Source organism: Exophiala xenobiotica (assembly GCF_000835505.1).
Source record: "Exophiala xenobiotica strain CBS 118157 unplaced genomic scaffold supercont1.3, whole genome shotgun sequence".
In the NCBI taxonomy this organism is placed as follows: domain Eukaryota; kingdom Fungi; phylum Ascomycota; class Eurotiomycetes; order Chaetothyriales; family Herpotrichiellaceae; genus Exophiala; species Exophiala xenobiotica.
In genome coordinates, this window is record NW_013562492.1 from 3,276,850 (window position 1) to 3,292,812 (window position 15,963).

At 52.0% G+C, this 15,963-nt stretch overlaps 4 protein-coding genes across 4 annotated transcripts; 1 reads left to right on the plus strand and 3 right to left on the minus strand.

The window, feature by feature from the left end:
* Nucleotides 1-64: 64 nt before the first annotated feature.
* On the minus strand, nucleotides 65-1,974 carry PV05_05456 (uncharacterized protein). The gene has a single exon (XM_013461965.1). It carries the CDS (start codon nucleotides 1,604-1,606, stop codon nucleotides 206-208), a length of 1,401 nt encoding a protein of 466 aa, XP_013317419.1. The 5' UTR covers nucleotides 1,607-1,974; the 3' UTR covers nucleotides 65-205.
* On the minus strand, nucleotides 1,965-7,501 carry PV05_05457 (uncharacterized protein). The gene is made up of 2 exons (XM_013461966.1): nucleotides 2,757-7,501; nucleotides 1,965-2,703 (listed from the first exon to the last, which is right to left on the minus strand). The coding sequence occupies exons 1-2, from the start codon at nucleotides 7,279-7,281 to the stop codon at nucleotides 2,525-2,527; spliced, it is 4,704 nt and encodes a 1,567-aa protein (XP_013317420.1). The 5' UTR covers nucleotides 7,282-7,501; the 3' UTR covers nucleotides 1,965-2,524.
* Nucleotides 7,502-7,747: 246 nt separating this feature from the next.
* On the minus strand, nucleotides 7,748-9,256 carry PV05_05458 (uncharacterized protein). The gene has a single exon (XM_013461967.1). It carries the CDS (start codon nucleotides 8,782-8,784, stop codon nucleotides 8,218-8,220), a length of 567 nt encoding a protein of 188 aa, XP_013317421.1. The 5' UTR covers nucleotides 8,785-9,256; the 3' UTR covers nucleotides 7,748-8,217.
* A 925-nt stretch (nucleotides 9,257-10,181) lies between these two features.
* PV05_05459 (uncharacterized protein) lies at nucleotides 10,182-15,262 on the plus strand. Its single transcript, XM_013461968.1, has 7 exons — nucleotides 10,182-10,349; nucleotides 10,409-10,530; nucleotides 10,590-11,618; nucleotides 11,699-11,877; nucleotides 11,932-12,088; nucleotides 12,139-14,388; nucleotides 14,437-15,262. Exons 4-7 carry the CDS (start codon nucleotides 11,851-11,853, stop codon nucleotides 14,688-14,690), a joined length of 2,688 nt encoding a protein of 895 aa, XP_013317422.1. The 5' UTR covers nucleotides 10,182-10,349; nucleotides 10,409-10,530; nucleotides 10,590-11,618; nucleotides 11,699-11,850; the 3' UTR covers nucleotides 14,691-15,262.
* Nucleotides 15,263-15,963: the final 701 nt, after the last annotated feature.

Sequence of the window (15,963 nt, forward strand, 5' to 3'; positions counted from 1 at the left end):
AAGGCTGATTTCCCTTACCTAGCGAGCTAGGTAGGTAGGTAGATATCGCAATGGACTTGAATCGGTGGCGCAATACGATGATTCTACATTAGGTATTGAAAGCATATTACCGTCCAACCTGTCAGTCCTGGCGTCCATCGACTAGATCCGTTACCGGTGTCATCAACGACCTCGCCCTAGTCACTCCGGTCTGCCTCATGTCACCTCACTTCTTCATGGCCTTTTCCGGATTTTTCTCAAGCAGAAGGCACCACTTCCTCCATTCCCTGGCTGCCTTGTGGAAAGTACTCCTAAGGTCCTCCTTGACCTCTTCCATCTCCCATGCCTCGTCCTCCCAATTTCTCTTCTCATCTTCCCCATCACCCGCTCTCCGCCGTTCACTGGGCGTCCATCCGATCGCTTCAAGCACATCACTCTCCGTAGGACTCGTCGTATATCCCGGGAACAACTTGCTATCCACCTTGTGGCACTCGGCGTCTAAGTACCGTCTCAGAACGTCAATGCGCTGGCTGTGCGTGAATCTGAGCTTCAACTGGTCCTTCTCATGGTCGCCTGAAGAACTACTGCTACTGAGTCTCTTGGTCACGCTGCGCGCCGTTTTCGCCCCACGGAAACTTGCGTAGGCCCACACGGTATCGATCTCGCCGAGCCCGCCAAACGGCCAGATGAAGGTTGCTAGGATATCGATCCCATAGCCTACGGGCATCAGCCCGGTTGCGATAATTGTGTCCCGCTGTGCCTTCGACTTGGTCCGCAGCATCGTATTGACGAACTCCTCCCGCATTTGCTGGTCATTCAGTTGCATAGTCGGCGGGTAAATCAGGACCATCTCTTCGACCTCCACAGTTTTGTGAGTCTCGTCGCCTTCACGCTCGTCGTCCGACTGTGCCGGGGACACGCGTCCTAAGAAGTCCAGGTTTGAAGATGTCGTCTTGTTCATGGCCCAGTCGATGCCCTTGGTCGCTTTGGACTTGAGACCTTTCCAGGATGCAGTTTTGGCGCTGCTAGTCTTGGCAGAACGGACTTCTTCTTGCCATTTGCGTTGGACTTTGTGCAATTTGCCTTCCTTGCCGCCTTCGGTGGGTTTCTGCAGTGGTGGAGGTGGTGGTGTGTAGATCATAAATCGGGAGGGAACCTCTTCCGGCTGAGCGTTGGCGAGTCTCGGTTTAGGAAAAGGGACCAGATAGCCGATTAGCTTGTGCGGGTCTCGGATGTAGTGGATCGGGTTTGATGGGTCGTCTTCTGCTGAGAAGGCCTGCTTAATGCGCTGTGGAGGCGGTTGGAATTGTTGACCGGGCTGAAAGGATTGTTGACCGGCATACTGACCCGGGTTGTAAGATGGAGGTTGAGGCTGTTGGATGGCGTGAGCCTTAACGTCGTGATTAGCGTGTCGTTGAGGAAGTGCTGGTGGCGGAGGTTCGTGGATCTGGGGGACTGTTGGTGGCGGGTACACTGCTGATGGCTGTCCCTCGTGAGCTTGAGTCATGTCGTTTGCTTGTGGAGGCATGGTTGGCGGAGGAGGATAATTTGCGTTCTGTTGTGTAGCAAAGGGTTGTGGTTCTGAAGGATGAGACGGAGCTGGAGGATAGTAACCCTGGTCTGCCATGACGGAAGTATTCGTGTCTACCGGTGCTATGTGATGACTTTGGAATTCTTCTAGATGTTGGTTGAGTGAGGTCGCAAAGTGAGGTAGAGAGAGAATTGACTGATATAGATGCCTAGACCGATAACCTTCGTATGCACTAACTGTGAAAAACCGGCGAAATGGTTTCCTAGACTTGGAAATAGTATACGCGTTTCGCTGATGGAATATGACGTGGAGAGAACTGGCCTTGTGTGGCTGAGAGCGGCAGTGTCCGGGATCGTATCGCCCTCTCAATGGCCGGCGATGGACCACTTCCTCTCTTTCGTGCCTTGATCAGCGTGATCGGCTATGTATGGGCTCAATTACTAGGTGGCCATCCAATGCTGGTGATGCCCATTTAATCGCCTGAAAACAAGCATTGGCTAAGCTCGACAAGCCTTCGTAGCAAGTGACCGTTTGGGTTAGCGGAACCGCCTCAAGCAGAATGGCGAAGTGCCGTGCATACACGCTCTTACGAGGCTGAGGCTGCTGGGCTGTCCGCTCGGTTATCCATCCAACAGGCAGCATAGTTTATTGCACAGAACTCTTCAGGACGGATTCGGCATCTACCACGAGAAAAGAGGAAAATAGGGAAAATATCTGTGTCCAATGAGGAAGCCAAAAAGTCATTAGTACATGCACTCATTTACTTCATTCTGATAGCAACTTAGGATTCGTAACACCCGTCCAGCACACCTCGCTCCTCACGCCTGCCATGTACTTATCATTATGCATTACCCAACCTATTTTTTTTCTTGATTTCTAGGTGAAGCAGAACCGAGACACATACCCAGAAGAGCATGAGGTCAGCCTGTTCTCCAGCATGGTCAACAAAGGAGAGCTGATGCACAACGTCAAGGATCAAGATCCATTGCTTGCTTCAGATGCATGACGCCCTTTTCAAGGCGCCGTGGTGGTGGCTGTTGGCCTAGTGGGCGTCGCTGCGGCCGTGCCAGGAGTGGAAAATGGGCCACCTCGCCGAGCAGAGCCTCGTAGACTCATGCTCAATGACCGCTGTCCGTGTCCATGCGGCGTGCCGTAGCGATGGCTGTGACTCAACGTTGAGACATCATGTTTTCCTAGACGACTCTGTTAGTTGAAGTTCCTTGAGAGTAGAGATGCATCAACAAACCATCACAGCACGCTCGGACATTTTCAAGTCCTCCGAAACCAACTTGCTCCTGCCTCAGCATCTCTCTCCGAAGCTCTTCGGCAGAATCTCTACGTCCGTCGCTAATAACACTGGCATCGTAGATGCTACCACCTTCGCTTCGTGTACTGCCGTGAGCGTTGGCAACCTCACTCATTCGCCGATTCTTTCCAGTGACAGATCCGATCATGCGCGAAAACCGGCTGACACTATTCGCTCGTAACGTTCGGTCTTGTTCAGCTGCCTGAGACTGGTCTGCCCGACTTCGTCGCACAGTCGACTCATCAACAGTGCCCGGAGCTTGACGTGTGGAACTAGTAGTGGCGACCCCTGGCGCCGTTCGCTGAGCAACAGAGGCTCGATTGGTGCTCGTGCCTCGAGTCGTTCGGGAATTGTAGCTTGAGAGACTCATGCGGCTGCCGGTTGGTGCAAGTCTAGCTCCATATCCACCAGCATTCACGTTGAACTCGTCAACATCGTCGTGCGTGACTTCAGTCCCTCCAGCATGGTACTGTCCAGCATTCGGATCATCGGCCCGGAGAAGTAAGTAGTTCAGCGCATTGAACCAGGTCTCATGTCTCTGTCCAGTGCTTGCGGTGAATCTCACACGGCGACCAGGTGTGACGACTTCGAGACTCTTTCGATGCAGCCCCGGTGGCATAGGGTTGTCGTCAGGGATAACCTTCACGCTCTCGATGAGAACGCTCTTCGCCTTCAATTCGTTCCTGCCAGCTGTTTGTGGATCTTGATCGGACCAATACAGCGTCTTCGTATACGGGTGCACCCAGAAGTACCGACGATGCCGCGTCTCGGACATTCCGGAACGGCCAGCCTTGCGAGTATACTTCCACAAGAACTCCCCGATCATGGTTTGTGTTATGGCTTGAATGATTTTGGGGTTCGTACCAAAGCCATGAGGAGCAATTTGACCATTGGCATGGATGTTGAAGCGCTCATCGATTTCAGAGGCAAAAGAAGACACGGACGACCGGTGTGACAATTGAGAAGTGACGGTTCCCCGCTGGTGACGGCTAACATTGGACGTGCGTGGCGCATCGCTGTCGCGAGTGGGCGATCGTATAGAATCTCCTGGAGTTCGTGGGCGACGCATGGCCGATGCCGGGAGTGCAGGTGGACCCATAATCGTTGCCACATGACTTGAACTCGTGGGCTCCTGGGTCGGCGAGCCGACTCGGCCGCTGGCCTTAGCAATGGCAGCTCTGTGGTCAGGAGGTAGGGGCGGATGCTGCGTATTGGACAACCGGCGACTCGAAGAACTCGATGGTCTCTTGGTGGGGGATGGTAGTGGAATGGCCTGGCCAATTTCCGACACGGGGACTATCGTGCCGGGTACAAACGCCTCTCGGGAGTCACCTGTCTCTGCAGGGGTTACAGGGCTTAGCGGACTTGTAAGGCTCTCTGCATCCTCTCTAGGATGAGGTAGCGGCATGTGTAGAGCTGCCTTTGGCCTCAAGGCCTCTTCGATCTGTTGGGCCGTGAGGAGTGTCTGAGAAGCTTGGTCTTGGCTCAGTATTGGGAGCTCAGCAGGGTGTTCTGGCTCCACAGGTTTGGCGGAAGTTGCTTGCCTCGGAGCAACACTATTTCCAGACACGTCTTTCAAAGGCATGTTTTGTCCAGCTGTAGTGGGCGCAGCTTCTTCTTGCTCACTCGTATCATCCTCAGCAATCACCGGAGCAGGAGTGTTCTTCGCCTTGGAAATGCCTAAAGCAGCTGCAGCTGATGCAAGCAGACCCGACGATACCACCTTTTCTGCGGTCTGTGGTCGGCTCGGAAGATCATCCACCTGAGTAGAGACCGCAACTCCAGCTGGGCGTTTCTTTTCAGGGGTCTGAACCGGTTGAGTGACTTGGGAATGAATGTTGGAGATTCCGAGCAGCTCGGGCTGAGGAGGTACAACTGGGGAAACTTCGACAGGGCTGGCGGGTTTCGTGTCCTGCATCAATAGACCTGAATAGTTTAGATGCTTAGGTGTTTGAGGATGTGGTGCGGAATCGATGACTGGCTGCACTGGCTCAGGACTGTGGGCTTCGTCCCATACAGTCTTGGGTGGAGTAATGAAAGCAGTGTTTCTGATTGGACTTTCTTGCAACGATCTTTGCGGCGTGTATTGGGTGCCATTGTCAATGTGTTTGATGGGTGATGCTGGCACAGTTGGAGGTAAAGGAAAGTCGGAAGGAACTGGTGAAGGCGCCTGCTCGTAGTAGGAAGAACGCAGCTGCTCGACATCGCCGGCTGGGACAGTAACACCTGCAGATGGTTCTTGCTTGGGTTCCCACGGGTCAGTCATTGTTGAAGAATCGACCACTGTTGGCTTCACGACGCTCGGAGGCTCAAATTGCGGCACAGGTTGCTTGCTCGGAGTGTAAGTAGGAATACCGGGGGTAGATGTTGCTGAAGCAATACTTGCTCTACCGGGGGTTCCAAAAGTAGAAGCATCGTCCAAGTCACCGAGTTCTGCAAAAAGACTCTGCTCAGCACCTGGAAGGCTGCGCTCACTGCTAATAGTGGCGGGTGAATCCTGTGACACGCCTTCCGAGTACAAGTTGGTAGGTGTAGCATCCGTCGGAACTCTCGACTGTCGAGCAAATGAGCTACGCCCGTTCCTTAGACGGAACTTCTGCGGCTGATTCAACACAGGGGTTTTGAGCTCATCTTCGTCCTCTCCGGCAGAAGTGGAAGCGGTGCTCATGTACGATTGTCGATCGCCAGTCGGCTTGAAAGCAAGAGATGGTCTGTTTGCTCGGGATATTCCCTTTCGTTGAAATTGAGATGCCGTGTCTTCGGTCTCGGTTAGATCATCAGTGCTATCACCGGCCAAACTCTCCGCTCCAGTCTGGAAATCTTCGCTTTCTGTAGCATGCCGTTCATCTGCCGTTTCAAAGGCCCCTTCAGTCTCGTTTGCAGTTTGGTATGCGTCGCTCATATCTGTGAGGCGTCCTTCAGGAGCAGCTGGCACGCTTAGATGTCTTTGAGCGTGCGCTTGAGTCGGTGAGTCTACGAAATTCTCTTCCCAGTCGTCGTCTTGGAGTTCGATATCGGTTCGTGCCCGTCGACTACCCCCCAACATATCAGGTCGAAGAGGCTTCTTGAATGTCTCAGACTTTGTCTTTTGCCGTTTGTTGCCACTGCCCATGGAGCTGTCACCGCGTCGCTGTTCGAGCTCATCCCTGGCATCTTGAAGCATGCGCTTGAGTTCAATCTTTTCCGTCTTCTCACGGTGGATGTTGTTCTTGAGGTTTTGTATCATCCTATGAGCGTGGTGTAACGAGCTTCGTAGAGTCTCAGACTCCAAGCCACCGTGTCGTGGAGTCCCTTTCGTGGGAGAAGGAGGAGGCGAATGCTCCGGAGATTCAATATTATGGAGATCTTCATCATGATCTTGCCCTGTAGAGATTTCGCCCCCCGGATGCTGACCGCGTAGCCGAGCTGCAACAGCCCGCGCCAGTTCATGATTTTGAGCAGTCAACTCGTCAAGCTTGCTTTGCATGGAAGCTCTTTCACTTTCTCCAACGTCGATGTTCCGCTTCAAGGTGTGCAGCTCCGAGTCGTGGGCTTTCTTCGCCGTGGCGTACTCTTCAGTCACCTTCTCATGAGCAACCCTGATCTCATCCATCTCGCTTTGCAGTCTGGACTTCTCGGCAACTGCAGCAGCTAGACTGGAATTCAAGCGTTTCTCTCGATCAGCAGCCTCGCGAGCTGACGCTAGAAGTTCGTGCGTCTGGGTTTCGAGGTTCCAATTCTCATCTTTGTACTTTTGCTCGCTCTCATCAAGGGCGCGCAATCGTTGAGTGAATAGCAGTGCATCTTGTTCCAATCGATCTCTTTCTGAATTGGCCTGCTTTAGAAGGTCATCCCGTTCTGCCACGGCGCTTTGCAATTGTCGCACTTGTGCCAAAAGGGAGGTGCTGATATCCGCTGCAAACTGTAGATCACCTGCGCGGTTGCTCGGCTGGTTGCGGTGCCGCCGGCTAGGGGCTGTGACTTTTGTAGGCGATGCAGTAGCCTGGCTTGTGAAGGTGGATTGCTCAGTTGCCGGCTTTTCTTCTCCACTGACAGCTCTGGACTTGGGACCAAGCAAAGCTCTTGCGATTTCTTTACCAACATCATTATGCTCTCTTTCTAAATCAGCCAGCCTCCGCCGCAGCTCTGGTGATATTTCTGCATCTTCCTGGTGCTCCTCCACTTCGCGCAGCTTCTCATTTAACTCGGACTGTTGCAGTAAGAGTGACTCTCCCAGCTTCTGAGTGTCATGTAGGCGGCGTTCCGTCTCCGTAAGGTGCGCGATAATACTTCGTTTGACCTGGGCAGGCGATGTAGCGGTGCCCAATGTGATTAATTCTGGATCGACTAGACTGGAGTAGCGGTGGGCATGGCTCGGCTGTCTCTGTCGGTCATCATCGATAAAGGGATCCGACAAGTCGTTCATTGAAGCGTGTAGACCGTTGTTGAGAGCCTCATCATTGCCAGCAATCGCAGCAGTAGCCATGGCCGCCGCGGTGGGTGTGCGATGATGAGCAGAATTGTGTTATGGCTAGGGGTGGATCTTTTCGGTGGTCGTGATCATCTCGATGCGCAATGGACCGGAGTGACGATAGACATTAATTCAGGATGGTGAATTAAGGAACTGAAATGATTGTAGGAGGCAGACTCACTCTGACCACAGTTGTGTTGTCAATCAACACAGAAAAATGCGGACTCGGTCAGGGTGATTTGCAACGATTGGCTCCAAGGCTTGTTGACGCGTTTTGGACCTTGAAAGTGCCAGATTTGGGTGGGGTTTCCGGTCGCTTGGAACTCCTTCAAAAACCGGGTTCAAGTTGTTTGCTTTGAACACGTGGAGTGCATCTAGGCCAAACGATATTCGTAACTCGAGCGATCAAAAAATGAGAGTCATAAGGATATCAATGATGCATGGTTTGGAAGTGCCATGAGCTCAATAAAGCACCACGGAGAGAACGATGAATATTGCGGTGTGGAGAGAAGCAAGGGAAGGGATTGCCGTGGTCATCAAGAGCTCGGCTTCTGCAAGAGTGCCTTCGCTTAGCTATGAGGAGGAATACCTCCAGACACTCACGGAATTTTCTATGGACTGGAAGGCTTGACCAGTCGACATTTCGTGCTCAAGAATTGCCTGTCACTGATTTGATCAATACCTCGTCTCAATATACAATATGTACAAACTCCAGCCTAGTCGGGGCCTAATAAACACTGCCCGCCCATAATTATTAAAGGTTCACACCATCATCGTGGAGTAACGCGCAGAGAGCGTCGAGAAAGGCTGATCCGCCCCAAGAATATGTCCAGCCGAGCTGTATTCAATGTCTCGTCGTAGTAGGCAGAGATATGCCAAATGGCTCAGTGCCGTTAGGGAGGATGCCTACAGCATCAGTTCCCAATCGCGGAAAGCAAGCATAGGGGCTGATCATGACCAGCGCTTGTCCAATGACTCCTTTTCTTTCAATCCGCCTATTCTCTCTAGGTCGAGCGATTGAAAGCGGTCGGCATCTTCTTGTTGATAGGGCGGGAGTTTCTCCTGACCGACGGGTTCCATGCCAACACTTCCAGAGTCCGTGACGTGGACAATGACAACACGGCCCTTTTTCATGCTGCCAGCATTGCCCTCTTCGTCGGGGAAGGTGATGTGGATCTCTGGGACGGGCGTTGTAGGTGGACTTGAAGAGTTGTGAATGAGATTCATCTTTTCATCGTAGACAAATATGGATTCTTTTTTGCTGGTGTTGAAGTTGCTGACTGACGGAGAGCGATGGTGCGAGGCAGCAGGGTGGTATGTTGGTAGCATGCTTTGCTTCTTAGCGAGCCGCTTCCGGCGCAGGATGAATAAGGCTAGCGAGCACAGCGAGGCTAGCAACAGAAGACTGAAGAAGACAAACAATAGATGACCCATGGAGCCTGAGTACGGTCCGTTAGAGTCCATCAAGTCTGAAGAATCGCGACGGTTGTGAATAGTGTAGGGTTTTGGAGAATCCATTATTTGCTTGCAGCCGTAGTCGAGGCCTATAAGGCGTCCCTCAAGGACGCGCGCACGAATATAGACCTAAGGGATGAGGCTGATGTCAGGCGTGGTCGGAGATCGGAGTCTGGGTACTGCGACGAGGGCTGCACTCCTCGGGGCTGTCTTTGATCCTCGGATCTGGATGCTTGGGCCTCAGAGGTTCAGAGTGTTCGTGTTATCGGAGTAAGGTGGCTGGAGAGGCTTCGTGTGCGCGTCGAACGCACCGTCCCAGCTGCTCCTGCGGATATGCAGTGATGGGCACCAGGCGGGTCACCGAAGGTGGGATGTGGCTGGAAGGAAAGAACGGACGGCGAGAGTTCAGCAAAAGAATGAAGCTGAACACTGCCAATAATGAAGACGTCGCGAGGTGAAGAGAAGGTGAGGGTGAGTTGCAACGAAAAGTGCAAAACTGATTCTTTGAAGCACTCCTTCAACAAACAACCAAGCAATACGGAGTAGACAAGACCGCAAGAACCCAGGGGAACCACCGTGATGCCAGTCCCGAAAAAAACAGTGAGACCTGCCATCTCGACCGCTCCACACACCGGTCAGGCTTCTGGCCAGTGAGTGCTGTCAGCGCCCAAGGCTCAGCATCCACCAGCCCCAAATCCCGCATTTAGGCGCACGCGCACGACGCCCAAGAGCAGCCGGTGCCCACGCTGCTTACAGGTTGGGTGGACCGCCAATGCCAATCACTGCATGCAATTTCGGTGGGCGTCTTTCTCTACCAATGAGGACAACATACAAAAGAGCCACACATGCAGCGTCGGTGATTCGGAGCTTGAACCATTTGCCAACTACTTTGTATTCTGCCAGTTTCCTCTGGATAATCAACAAACAAATCAAACACAAATTTGCCATGTTGGAAAGCCTCTTCCACGGCACCGCAGCATGCGAGTAGAAACCAGCATCTCTTGATAAGGGAGTGGTACGAGACTAGAACTTGCTCAGTATGATCTGCTTCTGCCGCAGACGAGAGGGCTTGCACCTCATGAGACGAGATATCCATCACGGCCTCAAAAAGTGCTTTGACCTCGGCCTCATAATCTAAGGGACTCGCCACTTTTAATTTCAAAGGTGCTGAGATGACCAAAAACAACGAAACGAGATCGATTCGCTGTGTGCAGAGGCTCTGGCGTCCACAACAAAGTAATCTGATAGAGGCATCATGGAGGCTTACGGAGTACCTGCAAATCAAATTGTTCAACCGTGGGTCGCTCATTTCCCTTCGCATACGAGGAAGTGCACTGTGCCTTAGCAGTCCTGTACAGTACAGCCCAAGCTCTTTGCTTGCCAACGCAATCTGGCCGCTGGTCATAAGGTTTACATAGCCGAAAATATCAAAGATATTTTTCTTTCATCCCCGATCTATGAAACGTAAAAGACCCAATGCTACCTGGTACCTATCTGGATGCCTATGTGAAAGAGTACATGTCTGCAAAATCCCTGCAGGACTACGCATCCCTTCAGGCCGCTGATATAGAGTCTTGGTATCTGGCTCTCTCCGTATATACCATCTATTCACTTTGGCCACGTCACAGGTGAGCTTTCCACCATCGTATCGTTTTGCTGGAATGATCCGAACAGGCTATCAAATGAGGTTCCGCCGGCATCCCCTGCTTCGAATTCTCTGGCTTGACCCAGTGACTGTTCGCCAGCCTGATCATTGCTGGCCAGTCGGAAGACAAAGCTGACAGAGTTACGAGAGACATTTCCGACAAGGTATTCTGAGTCAGCCCTTGCAAAGTAATTCGGGTTTAACAATACATGATTTATGCCAGTCTTCCAGAAGCGATGGTGCTAATGCAACCTCAAGCGAAGAAGAAAAGATCTACAGTACAGCAAAGACGCAAGCCACCTCAGAGATGCGCGCAACCAAGAAAAGGTCGGATCTTGACAGGGCTTTGGGCTGAAACACTTCCCCTCCCTTGCCATGCCACGAATCCAACCATTCTCCTTCTGGATGCCGCAGATGCCCGCCTAGCCCTAAAGCCTCTGGGCACTCGGCACCCACTGGGTACTTCCGGGCACGCCTGTCTCGATAAGCCACCCGCCAAACTTCGGAGGCCTAGCGAAGGCGTCTCTGCCCAAAAGTCCATGATGGTCCCCATCAGTCCCTACAGTCCCTACAGTTTCAACTCCACCGAAGCCCACTTGACCTGGTCGATCTGGGGTTTCGCTCATGGTCTTTCTGCCTGCGCATCATCATTGTTGCCATTCACCACCATTTTTTCGATATATCATCCGGGGTCAGGTTCTATCCGATATATGCACCTTTTTACGGCTTTGCTGGTTCTTTTCGTGTAACAGTCCACTCACCTCTGTTTGTCTTGGTCCTCCCCAATTCTCCACCCGAGCGATTGCCCGTGTCTCCCTCACCGCAAAGCGATCCACCTCATCCCGTCAGATTTGCGCCTCGCCTTACACAAAACCGGCGACGCAACATTCCACGGCTTCCAGACATCCATTCCTTTCTTATCCCTTGCTCCATGCGCAATCCGCGGTCGAGGCTCATGTCTGCTGGCAGATGCTCCTCTTTTCCTCCTTCTGTCGCTATCCGCCCGCTGCGAATACTGCCTAGGGCCATGCTTCTCATTTGCCCTGCGGCTGCCTGCTGAGAATTGTACCATCCATCGGCTTTGCTGGCGAACGAAGGGGTACATGACTCTGCCAACCTTGCTTCGCATCCAGCACTCCTTCGTCTTCTTTAATTTCTCGACCTTGCTTCCGTTTCCTCCTTGTATCTACGACAGCCTCTTTTATAATTCGGGACGGTGTACATCCTCCCGCTACATACTTTCGAAATACTGGTACGCAGCCTAACTGTGGGTCTACAGAGGACCTGCGTGAGGACCTTTTCAGACAACGGACACTGATATATTTCCCACAGTTCATACAGCCTGTACCTTTCTCTCGAGGTCGTGGTTTTTTTTATATTTGCGTCCCAAGGCGCCGACTGAATATCTACATAACCTCCACATTCTTCAGTACTTCCCAACCATTTCAGCCTGGCCTTCTGTCTAGCACAGTGTTACCCTCACAATGGACGGCGGGACGACGTTGGAAACCGTGAGTATTTCCGAGCCATAAGCAGAATTGGGGGCTGACACAAACGGTACCTAGTCACGGAATGGTCGCATTTCAGCTTATGACCGAACTTCCTCTTCGAGACCCCAACTGGGCGTCGGGACCGATTTTGATAGGGGAAAGAGTGCTTGGAATTCTACAAGCCGCATATGGGGTACAAAACCTGGTTATGGTGATGAGCAGCCCGCAAGACGTATGTCTACACATGAAACACAATAGATATTGTATGCTGACTTGGTATAGCATCTCCCGCTCGGCAGACCTCGTCCACTAGTTTTGGTCCAGGCAGAACAGCCACCACTTCGATACGCACGCCGACCGAATTTGAACATGGATATCCCGCACAATCGAAACTCCCCTGGAGCGCCGCCTCGACCACCGTCAGCCACGATCGTAGATCAAGAGCGCAGCCTCTATCGCCGACCCAACCGAGACAGAGTCATGGCGTGGATTTCGTGACCAACGATCACAACGGGAGTGGTGAAGAGTCGAGTCTGTTTGAAGGAAGCGCTCCAGATGTGGAAGATGAGCCTCTGATGGAATATCAATCCACCCAAAACCGACGTACGGTCCTTGACAGTTCTCGCTTCATGCAATCTCCTACCCGAGCCACAGCTTTCGGTCGCACTCTATACGATCCTCAATTCCAGGCTATCAATGCAGGCAACTTCAACGCTAACGGCATATTTGCGTCCAGGAATGGGTACGAACCTGACCAGGACCGTCTCTCCAACGGATATGCAACCACACCAGTCAGCAGTGAACCATACGCCGTCCCAAATAGCTACACAACTAGCCGATTGCCTGAGCAGCCACCCGTTCCCTTGTCAAGGTTCGACCAGATTCTGCCGCAACATGCAAAAGCCAACGGCCGTACTTGGGCTGCTGCCCGGGTGGAAGGGTTTGATTCCTCATCGGCCCAAAACTTTGACGAAGCTCTCCAAGCTCTACAGGCGTTCGGACTTGACCAATTGCACGACACGACTGACATGATTTCTTTCCGTCGCTCTTGCAACATCCAACCTCAATACCAGCGTCTTGTTCAGCCCAAGTCCATGCAATCTTCGTCACAACCAAGGCCACATTTCGGCAACATCGAGAGCCAATTTCACCCAGCAGCCGGGAATGTAACCATGCCAACGCGCTTGAACCCTCAAGCTGTCCCTCATTTTGGAGGCTTGCCATATGCCGGCGGAGCAACCCTCTCGCCTTTGGCCAATGACTATCGCAGCAACCTTCATAGTCCATACAGTTCCCAGCTCGGCACCCCTCCAACTGGGCCCTTGTCGGTACGAAGCACTGCCGGCAGCGGTGTCTCCAGCCGGACGTCCCATCGAGAATCCTCGAACATGGACCGTAAATTTTCCAATAGCGACCAATACGGCTTGGAACAGGGGATGCTAATGTCAGCCTCTCTGCACCAGGAGCTTGGTAATGGGTTCCACTATGACATGCATGGGCCGATGCACACCATGCAGATGAACCCTCTTGCAAACCCGTATATGATGTCTGTGCACCCGGCTATCAACCATTATCCTTCGCCGACCCGCATGTCCGTTCGTGAGCCCGACCAGAACCAAGTCGTCAGAAGCGCGCGGCTTGAGGAGTTCCGCATGAACAGCAAAACCAACAAGCGATTCGAGCTCAAGGACATTTATGACCATGTGGTGGAATTCAGTGGAGATCAGCACGGTTCACGCTTCATCCAGCAGAAATTGGAGACGGCCAACAGTGATGAAAAGGAGCAAATTTTCAAGGAGATCCAGCCCAATCTGCTCCAGCTGATGAGTGACGTCTTCGGCAACTATGTGATTCAAAAGGTGTTTGAGCATGGGAACCAGGGGCAGAAGAAAGTTCTGGCCAACCAGATGAAAGGACACATCATGCATCTGTCACTGCAGATGTACGGCTGTCGAGTGGTACAAAAAGCCTTCGAACATGTGTTGACCGACCAACAGGCAAGCCTAGTCAAGGAACTGGACGGTCCCAACTTGCAAATCTTGAAAGTTGTCAGGGATCAGAACGGCAATCATGTTGTCCAGAAAGCTATTGAACGCATTCCAGGGGAACACATTCAATTCATTGTGGATGCTTTCAAAGGACAAACTGCGAAGATGTCAACCCATCAATATGGATGCCGGGTGGTTCAACGCATGCTGGAGCATTGCCAACCAAAAGCCAAGCGAATCATCCTGGATGAGTTGCTTGAACATATTGTGCCGCTTATTACTGACTCGTATGGCAATTACGTGGTACAGCACATTATTCAGAACGGCGAACCTCGAGATCGGCGCCATGTCGTCAACATTGTGCTCCGGTCGCTTTTATTGTTCTCGAAGCACAAATTCGCCAGCAACATTGTGGAAAAGAGTATTGAATTTGCCGATGAAGACCAACGACAACAGATTCTTCGGGGACTGACCGCTCCGGATGAGCATGGTGTCACACCAGTGCTTGGATTGATGAGGGATCAGTATGGCAATTACGTACTCCGTAAGTCCCTGCTCCCTTGGTTCGACTTGAAACCACTAACAAAAACAGAGAGAGTATATAATCGACTCCAAGGCGAAGAGCTGGCCGCTCTTTTGGCGGATATGCAAAAGAACTATGATGTTCTTCGTCGAACCAGTTATGGCAAGCAGGTTACCGCCATCCACAGGATCGTATACCCCGACCAGAGTTCGTCAAATGCATCGACAGGCAGCCCAGATTCGGTCCTGATAGGTACCAGCACCGGCACCAGCACCAACGGCGAAGTTGACAGAGCTGCGATTCACCAAGTAGAAGGCGAATAGACGAAAGCTGAAAGAAGGGCATCCCCCATTCCGACTTCGTTGCTCCCGGAAGCGAGGGATTGCATGGTGTCAGTCGAGAAGGACCTTTTAGCGTGTCCGCTGCGTTTCACGATATTTCCAATTTCTGTTATACTGCTTCGGCGCGCGGTTGGCTTTGGATTCGAAAGTCTCTATAGAATTGTGTTGGTGTTGGCATCCACCTGCTTGGACGACTCGAATTGTGTTAATGTACGGAGTTTGGCGGTAAGTATTGTGCACATATTGCCAGGCAAATGGATGGAATGGCATGGGGTGTGGTTGACTCTTGTTATCAACCGGCACATGGTTTGACGACGACAAATGACGACGTCTGTGGATACCCTTTTTGGATTGAAGCCGGATGGATCAGGATGCAGAAACAGAAATGGCTCGGTACATATTATTGTTCGAGAAGGAACGGTTGGACTCGCTTTCGTGGTTTTGAGGCGCAAATGCACGGGCTAGTACATCGACGGATTGTGGGATATTTGATCTTCTTGTGGCAGATTAAGCATTCGTTCGTCCAGCCTGCATTGGAAAAGGCGAAGAGGTACGGATGCTTTTTCAAGACTGTCCATTAGAATCATTATTATTACCTTTGTATTCCGTATTCAGCGCATGCATTAATCCTTCGAGCTACTTGTACGGTCCGAGATTGCAAGATCATGCTGGGCTTTGGCTGTGTTCTTGACTACTGTGTAGGACCTAACTCTAGCCTGGCCAGCCTAGTGAGCCCAAGCCCAATTAGCCTAGTCAGGTCATAATTGGGCGGGACCAGGGTAAACGAAGAGGGTTCACCAGGCACACTAGTAGGCCAAGATTGAGGCGCTTGGGGGCATCACGGGGGTCGGAAAGAAAAGTGGTTGATGATGATGTCTTGATTTGTTTTCATGGTGGAGTGTTTCAAGAGATGAGTTTGAACTGTCAACTTTGTCGCGCTCGAGGCTGTTCATCTACCTAGGTACACACCTATCCGCATATCTGACAGTTGAATGATTTTGTTCAGTGTCGTTGAGTGTCTTTTGCCACCGCACGCTCCTCCAGACACTGACGCACAAAAGGCCACAGAGATCAATCTGGCAAGCAATATCGCTTATATTCATTCCTTCAGGCCTTCCATGGCGCGTTGGCCGCATTAGGGTTGGTATGGTCAGCTTCCCATCTCCTGACAAAATCTCGAATCTCGACACCAGCAGAAAGTACCCCCAACCTAGACCGTCTTGAGTCCCGAGCTTCGATACCTCATCTCGCCCAT

What these genes read in the sequence shown, in the direction of transcription:
- PV05_05456 (XM_013461965.1), bottom strand. Translation starts at nt 1,606, where the DNA reads ATGGCAGACCAGGGTTACTATCCTCCAGCTCCGTCTCATCCTTCAGAA.
- PV05_05459 (XM_013461968.1), top strand. Translation starts at nt 11,851, where the DNA reads ATGGACGGCGGGACGACGTTGGAAACC. An exon ending in GCGGGACGACGTTGGAAACC is followed by an intron (nt 11,878 to 11,931) that starts GTGAGTATTTCC and finishes AACGGTACCTAG; the next exon opens with TCACGGAATGGTCGCATTTC. An exon ending in TGATGAGCAGCCCGCAAGAC is followed by an intron (nt 12,089 to 12,138) that starts GTATGTCTACAC and finishes GACTTGGTATAG; the next exon opens with CATCTCCCGCTCGGCAGACC.
- PV05_05457 (XM_013461966.1), bottom strand. Translation starts at nt 7,281, where the DNA reads ATGGCTACTGCTGCGATTGCTGGCAATGATGAGGCTCTCAACAACGGT. An exon ending in TGTCCGAGCGTGCTGTGATG is followed by an intron (nt 2,704 to 2,756) that starts GTTTGTTGATGC and finishes AGAGTCGTCTAG; the next exon opens with GAAAACATGATGTCTCAACG.
- PV05_05458 (XM_013461967.1), bottom strand. Translation starts at nt 8,784, where the DNA reads ATGGATTCTCCAAAACCCTACACTATTCACAACCGTCGCGATTCTTCA.